The following is a 7,947-nucleotide window of genomic DNA, read 5'->3' as shown; positions in this document are numbered from 1 at the left end:
CATTCACTGCTCACCCATGGTGGTGGCTGTTTCCCCCAGCAACTATAGATTACCTTCAAGAGTCTTTGTAACAATCAGTGGCAAAAGTGGTCCAGCAAACATTTTTGTTAAGGATGGTTTTGCCCCAGAGGTAGGAAATGGAATTGTTTTGTCAAAACAGTTTACAATGTATTGTGGAAAACTTATATGTAGCAACAGCAATAAAATAGGCAATTATTGATTCTCACTTTGCAAGCCAGGCTGCTCAGGAATCACTTCTCCTGGTAAAGTCAGCTCATCCCAGATCGCGTTCCCTTCCCACCACTGGTGTGTGGTTGATTGTGCGTGTTTATCAGCTAACCCTTCTTAGCACAGTTGGAAAGTCAACACAGGAAGAGGCAGACATGACCAAGTACCAGTCAGGATTAGCGATTAACCCTAGACTTCACACGCAAAGTGGTGTCAGGGGTTAGTTGGAGGAGGAAAGCTTTGTCCTCCCCAAGTGACTATGTGTTCATAAAGAATCAAGGCCAACTTCAGAGAGCAGCTTTACTTAAGAGTCTCCCTTGGCAAGGAGACTAAATGGATGGATTGGGAGAAGGGTGTGACTTCCACTCTGGGAGGTGAAATGCACAGCTGGTCACTGCCCAGCTCCCACACTCCTTAGGTCTGGTGGCCTCACACTGTCCCAGGGATTTTCAGGCCTCAGGCTGTGGAGGTAGCTGCCCCCTCTGCGAGCTTACTTTGAACATGAAGTTTATAACTTCTGTTTTGATCTCTTTGCCGAGTCTTTCTTTTATGTGGAAGAATGTGAGGAATTACAGTGTGGCTCTAAGTCCATGAGGACACCCCTGACCCTGGCCAGCTGCAGCTGTTCATGCCTCAAAGCATCAAATCTTAAGGCCGATTCAGCACAGAGCTGCTGGGAAGCAGGAATAACTGGCTTCCCCGGCTGGTAGATGGTCAGGTCTGTGCTTCTGCGGCAGAAATAGTGCCTATTAAGCTGGGGGTTCTGTGTGGAGAAACTGGGGGGACTAAGACCAGCAGAAAGATGAAAGGCAGTTTCTTGGGCTTACTTTTCCCATTTTCTGGCAAGTCTAAAGAAATAAAGATCGAGTAAAGTTCACTGCTAGTTCCGCTGCCTTTGCTCGACTTAGTTTATCTCTAAAGTGAAGATTTATCTTTAAGATTTGTTTAGTGGAAGACACTGGCTGGCCTCCTGCAGTACACCACACCCTCTGCTCAGTTCCAGGGAACAGAGAAGTGGTGATGATGGTGGAGTGATGGTGATAACACTTGGCATAGTAGCTCCTATTTATAGAGCTTGGCGTTGTATTAAGGGCTGGGCACTGACTTTTAGAATTTAGTCCTTCAATGAATGACACTTAAGAAAAAGATACTAATAATTTTCTCCATTTTACAGGTAAAAAAAAAATATATATATATACACACATATATATGTATGTATATATATATACATATATATATGTATGTATATATATGTGTGTGTATATATATATATATATATATAGAACAACTTGCTGAGTCACAGAGTTCTTAAATAATAGAGCCCAGATTTGAACTCAGGCAGTTCTGATACACAATCCAGTTTCACGGCCCTCATGGTTTACCACTTTTTAAAATAAACTGTGCTTGCTTCAAATAACTCATTCATGTTCATTTCCCATGGGAGATTTTCCATGGCTGCTTTGATCTAATTTCTCTAATTCTAAGAGAAAAATGGCATTTCACAAACTCCTAATCATACCTCATTCCAGTTTCTTTAATTAGGGACCAGACTGCAAGTCAGCAGTCCAAGTCATCAGCTTGGACCTTTAAGGCTCAAGGGAATTAGGATATTATTTTAATAACATGATTCCAAAGATATCTGTTCCAGCCGAAAGAGCAATAGAACTGAAGTAAAACCAGGGCTTCAGTCTGACGTTTGTGGCCCTCCTACTGGACTGTGCCTTGCTGTCCTTTGCTCCCCCACCCACCCGTGGAGGGGCTGAAGAGAGCTGTGCTGGGCAGTTGTAGGCCTCTCTGCTTGCCGGTCAAGGTCCTCATGCAAATGATGACACTAATGCCACATGCATCATTTATGAAGTGTCTGTTATGAGCCCGGCCCTGGACTAGACGCCTCGCACCCCAGAGTCTTTATCGCAGCCACTTTCTGGATGAGCACACTGAGGATAAGGGAAGCTAATGCTTTTCTCGGTGTTTCTGCCAAAATTTGCTTCAGCTTTTTTCCTTAGTTCAAGATTTCAAACCTGCTATTAATCGGGATCTCATTCTGGTTTCACACACACGCACACAGTGACCGTTATTCTGCGGGCAGGGCTCACTTCCGTACTGAATTCTATGCTGGACAACTATGGTCTGCCTTTATTATTAAATTTATCCTTTCCTTGCTTTTCTTTTTGGGAAAATTCAAACAGTGTTAGCCAATCAAAAGGATGTATAAGTGAAAATGAATGAAATGTATTCACTACAATTTGAAAATTTGGTGACATGATCTAGACATGTTAAATCTAACTTTGATTTCATCTCAATTTTATTCTCTCTGGTCTTAGAATCAATTTCCTATTTTTTCTTTCGTAGTGCTTATTTGAAATACTGTCGTACTGATTTATAATTATGCTTTTTTGGCTCCTTTGGTATGACTAATTATACAATTTTCTTTGCATAATTTTATCATTTGGCAATTTTGGATATGCCTGTAAACCTGGTATACCTTGTGTATTTTATGTTTTAATTTCTCCTGCCTTCTTTGTAAAAATATTTATCTGTTACTACTATGTATACTGGTTTAATTTCCATCTTCTTAAAAACATTCTTCTTTTCTTTCCTTTGAGAAATTTCTACTATAATATTTCTAGTATAATAAATATTCTATTGTGATGAATTTTTAAGGATTAACCTGATATGACTCATGAACCAAATCCAATAAAAAATTCTCTAACCCAATAATTCTGTCACGTTTAACCAAGATTTCCATACTGGAAGATTTTTATTAAGATGTTGCACTATACTGTGAAGGAAATGGTGAATTTCACATTTTTTATTGCATTGAAATTAACTCCAAATCAAATTAAGGCTTCCTTAATTGTACCGTTTTCTTTCCAGAAAAGAATAATTTTTAAAAAACATCTTCATGTCTACCGCTATATTCCTGTCCACACCCCGTGCCATTCTGTGTTGTTGGTACTTGCTGATTTACTGTGTGGCACATTCAGTGACACCTGTAATCACAAATTCAGAGAGCGTGGACCTGCCCGCCAGGCTCAGTTTCCCGGTACTTTGGCATTAGAACCATAGCAGAGAAAATGTTTAGCTAAGCTCAGGTTGGGGTGAGGATGAGGCCGGGGTGCACCCTTTTGGTCACTTTCTTTTAAGCTATTAAAATACTTTCCTCAGATTAAAAAGTTTCCTCTCATACCTTGCCTTACCCCCCACTCAACTTCAGGTTTTGAAAAGAAGTTCAAGTTCAAACCTAAAATGACATGACAAGAGGAAAAGTGGAAGATGTTTAAAATATGAGTCCAAGCTATGATACAGTCCCTCCGTTAGTTTTATCATTTTACCTTTTGGTAAATTTATGCAGCGGAATCGTGAGACACCAGAGCACGCGTGTTCTGAGCGCGCAGGGCAGGTGGCAGGGCGGCCTGAGCGAGGTGCGCGCGCACCCTGCTGGCCACCTCCGGTACCGCAGCGGCCCCCTTTCCTGCCCAACACCAGCGCCCGCGCCGCCTCCTGCGTGTGAGTGGGTTGGTTTTTTCCTTAGTTCAAGATCAAAATTAGCTACAGCAAAAGTATTAATATTTTTGAAGGAGCAATTTTATGTTTTATATAAATAAATGTATTTATTTTATTTAAAGGTAACCTTTCCTGTGGCTGACCAGTAAGTATTGAGGACAGACATGACACCCTTTAAAATTTAGTAGTTCTTCTTAGTGGCGGAGGGGTCTCACACACACCTGTCCTAGACGACCACAGGAGAGGCTGACAGGAAATGTGCTTCTCCTGAAACATGCGGTGTTTCTTTAAAAATCGCTCTAAGGCCACACAATGCTTTCTGGTTACAATAGCCTCCTTCATGTGGATTTGGTGAGATTGGCCTTAATTGACTTGTGGTTTTAGTGTTTTAGCTTTGAAAATCCCGAAATTACTTGACCTTCTTTTCAAAACCTAAAGTTGAGAACCTTTTTTTGTTTGAACAGAAGACTTCCCAGAAATAGAATCATCCTTGCCAGCTTGGTCTCCTGGGTGGAAGGGACAGTTCACAGGTCTGGGAATAGATAAAATTCATAGACACATCATGCTGGGACTTCTCATTGTTAAGACACTCTGTATTCATGTAAATGACTTTTTACTAATTAATGCATGGAAATGTATTAATTTAGTTATAAAATATTTGTAATTAATTGCATCCAGGTCTCTGCTCCTTTTAAGCAGTGTTCTCATGAGTTAGTCCCCTTACTGTTCCTGAGAAGAAGAGGGACAGTCATCTGATGCTTATTTTATTGAAAGAGATAATACACTGAGGTGATAGATCATTCGGCAAAAATTACTAAGCAAAAAGCTCAAGGAACGTGTCCTTCAGAGAGAAACATCGCCCCTCTTCCTATCTCACAGCCCACCCAGCGTCTGGTCTGTTTTGCATAGTCGTTGCTTCTAAGGAGAATGGGAAGCAGAGCAGTTTCTCCCATTAATCAATTAAAAAGTTGTTAAGGTCTTGCATGTTCACTGTTCAAAAAGGACAGCAAAGGAAAACTGGGAGTCCCTTTCCTCTTCTCTGTGTATTTCTAGTACAGAGTTTAGCCGATTATCAGTTGGTGAGTGAAGCTCACACACAGGTCAGAGCTCACGGTGTGGTCGTAGCCTGTCTTGTTTCCTCTCCTTCGCTGTTGCCTTACCATTGTTTTAAACTCGCATCCGTCCTTTTCCTCCCTAGTTTATTCCCATGCCTGTCCTGTACGGCGTGTTCCTGTACATGGGGGTGGCGTCCCTGAAAGGTGTACAGGTGAGTTTTCCCTCCCAACGCACTCATGGTTTTCTAGCAGGAAGAATACTCCAGCACTAGACCTTTGTAGAGAAATGCTAATTTCCCAGAAGTGCATTAATGTACATAGTTACCATTCAATAAAAAAATGCTAATTATTAATTGCTGAGTGTTTAAAGTGCATTTATTTTCTACTTTCTCTACCATTCACCTGCTTTTTGTTTTTGATTTAATGAACATAGTTACTGATGTTAATAAATATTCATATTTGTTTCCATGCATACCCACTCTTGAATTAGGCTGTTCAAAGCTATTTAACCAGGAAAGTGAGAAAGCTATAATCTTTTCTCCTTTTCTTTCTCAGATTTCTGTCTCTCTCTCAGCTGTATTTCTCGCTTTGTCTTGAGAAGGACACCAGAACTTATCGGTGTGCTCTTCAAGATGGTCTGTTTGCCCATTTTCCTTAGCCTCACACACAAGCAGGCTATTCACATGGCTAAGATCAATGATCAAAACGTTTGCACCAATGAAAGATAAAATCAATATGGCTTACATGCTGGTTCTGATGAAAACCAGCTATTTACAACTTTGGTAAAACTAACCCCCTTAAAAAAATCATTAGGGAAATTTTTTCAAAGGACTTTGTCTTTCAATTGAGGTTTAATTGGCACCAGGAAACTGGACGTCCTCACGCTGCTCTCTGGCACCTGTTAGCTGCGGCCTTCGCCCTCACAGTGTGTCCATGGGAACAGACCCCATGTTCTGGGAACACCGTAAGAATTCATTTGAACCCCTTCAAAATAGACCTTGCTTTCACTTAGTGAATCTACGTTAATTTGATTTTAGATTCAGAGCTGGGCAATTGGCCAGACCCCTAAAAAGAGAAGAGGCTCCTTTACTTTTCTCTGTTTAGGTCTGCTGAGGAGAGATCTTCCCTATCGGGACATTTGTGAGACAGTACAAGGGGGTTCTTCTTAGAATAGACTAGGTGAGTGGAAGGTGGATTCATTTGTGCCAAGGACGCTTTTAGGAAGTATAATTTATGAAAATCTTTTATTTTTACCTGCTATTTTTTATTCCCCCAAATGGAAAAATGAAACTAATCAGGCCCCCAAACTTACAGTTCTTGTTTTTGTTTGACCTTTATGAACAGGAGTTTGATTCTGTGTGTTCTGGGGTCTTACTGTTTAGAATACAGTCCATGTTTATAGAATTAAAAAAAAAAAAGAAAGAAAGCAGCCACCTGGTAACACCGGGGAAGCAGCAGTGCTGAGGGCAGTCAGTGGTTTGTTAGGCTCTGCAGTGCCGTTGCCCCCAACAGCTTTTCTCTTTTTCTCACTTTTTTCTTGACTCTCCCTCTTTTTTAGACCTTTTTTTACAAGATTTGATTTAGGCAGAAATTTTATGATGCCATGTTTATAAATCAGAAAGCCAGTCAAAAATGGCTTTGGGGGGTAAGAAAGCTTTTGAATGGATTATGCTAGTCTAGTTTACTTTTTTACAAAGTCCTTTGAAAAATTTTCCCTAACGATTTGTACCTCTCTGTACCCTCCAGAGAGAAAATAGAGATGCGACTTCAGACTGCTTATCACACAATTGTCCCACAATTATCCCACAGCCACTTACCGAGTGTCCTTCATGGATAGACCAGTGATAGGCTCCCGCTGCCGTCCCCTTCATCAGTGCCACTGTCATCAGCACAGCAGTTTCCCTCTGAGGCCGAGCACTGGGCACGGCCGTGCTCAGTGTTCATTTCTGTACCTGTCTTTACACAACGTCTCTTAGACTCACGTACCTAGTTTATAAGAAACTCACTGTACTATTCATGTGGCTTTTCTCTGAAAAGAAATAGTAATCCGTTGCCAAATGATATGCCATAGATCAATAATGTGGGATTTGCCAAGATACCATTGCAGTGTCATGCTTCACATACGTTCCTGAAACGTATAGGCTGTGTACTGTCATTGAAGACTTGTGCTTCACTGTGCTGGATTACATTTCTGCAGTCCCTGACCAGTTCTGTGTCCTCTGAAAAGGACACTGCTTGCCTGAATTATATAGTATCAGTCCCTAGCGGTTGGTCAGGCACAGCGGAAATGGCTTTGTCTGCTCCTGAAGTGATGCAGTCAGACTCTCCTCCTTCTCTCCCCCAGTTCATGGATCGTCTGAAGCTGCTCCTGATGCCGCTGAAGCATCAGCCCGACTTTATCTACCTGCGGCACGTCCCCCTGCGCAGAGTGCACCTGTTCACTTTCCTGCAGGTGCTGTGTCTGGCCCTCCTCTGGATCCTCAAGTCCACTGTGGCTGCCATCATTTTTCCCGTCATGGTAGGATTCCTTCCATTGAACCTACTCAGGTCATGTGGATGTCATGATGTCGTGTTGTCATATGTGTGAGTCCAGGTTTTTCCAGCTCAGACCTCATCACTTTGATGAGTTGTAATTTAAATTTCCCGTGCCCACCACTATTTGGGATGGACTTAGAAGCAGCCTCATCTGAGCTCACATGCTGGCTCTGGTCAGTGAGCCTCTCCGGCTGCCCCTAGCGCAGCGTTAACATGGGTGACACCACAATGGTTGTTCTGGGTGACAGTGACCGTCGGGTGCACAGCACAGTGCCCCACATTTAGCCAACACCAGGACATGTGAGTTACATTAAAATATTGTCGTATAGTAGAGTTGATTTAAACAAGGACAGTTTCAGCTCCAACATACAGGTGCTTGGCCACCTGTGAGAAGTCATCCAGGGGATTAGAGGAAATGGAACAGGACAGTTTCCTGTGGTTTGTGTCCTGCAGAGTTCAAGGCTGAGGGTGGGCTCTGTCCTTGGTGTGATGAGACACAGTGCAGGGCGACTGTAGTTCACTCTGAATCACAAGCGATAGCGAAGGAGCCGGCAGCCCTGCCCTTGGCTTCCTCGCTGAGTTCTATACTGTACCCGCCTTGCACACGCAGGCAGCCCTGCCC

The 7,947-nt window shown here is 42.4% G+C and overlaps 1 protein-coding gene across 1 annotated transcript in view; it reads left to right on the top strand.

The window, feature by feature from the left end:
• Positions 1-7,947, top strand: part of SLC4A4 (solute carrier family 4 member 4) — a 353,144-nt gene that overhangs the window by 328,762 nt on the left and 16,435 nt on the right. The window contains exons 21-22 of the mRNA XM_023507587.1: positions 4,934-5,002; positions 7,135-7,308. Of these exons, the coding sequence (XP_023363355.1) occupies positions 4,934-5,002; positions 7,135-7,308 (243 nt within the window). The remainder of the gene's footprint in view (positions 1-4,933; positions 5,003-7,134; positions 7,309-7,947) is intronic.

The sequence above is a fragment of the Otolemur garnettii genome, unplaced genomic scaffold (genome assembly GCF_000181295.1).
Source record: "Otolemur garnettii isolate 467f Iridium unplaced genomic scaffold, OtoGar3 scaffold00191, whole genome shotgun sequence".
NCBI classification, from domain to species: Eukaryota; Metazoa; Chordata; class Mammalia; order Primates; family Galagidae; genus Otolemur; species Otolemur garnettii.
The sequence above is the reverse complement of the archived record's forward strand: the minus strand, read 5'-3'. Positions and strand labels throughout refer to the sequence as shown.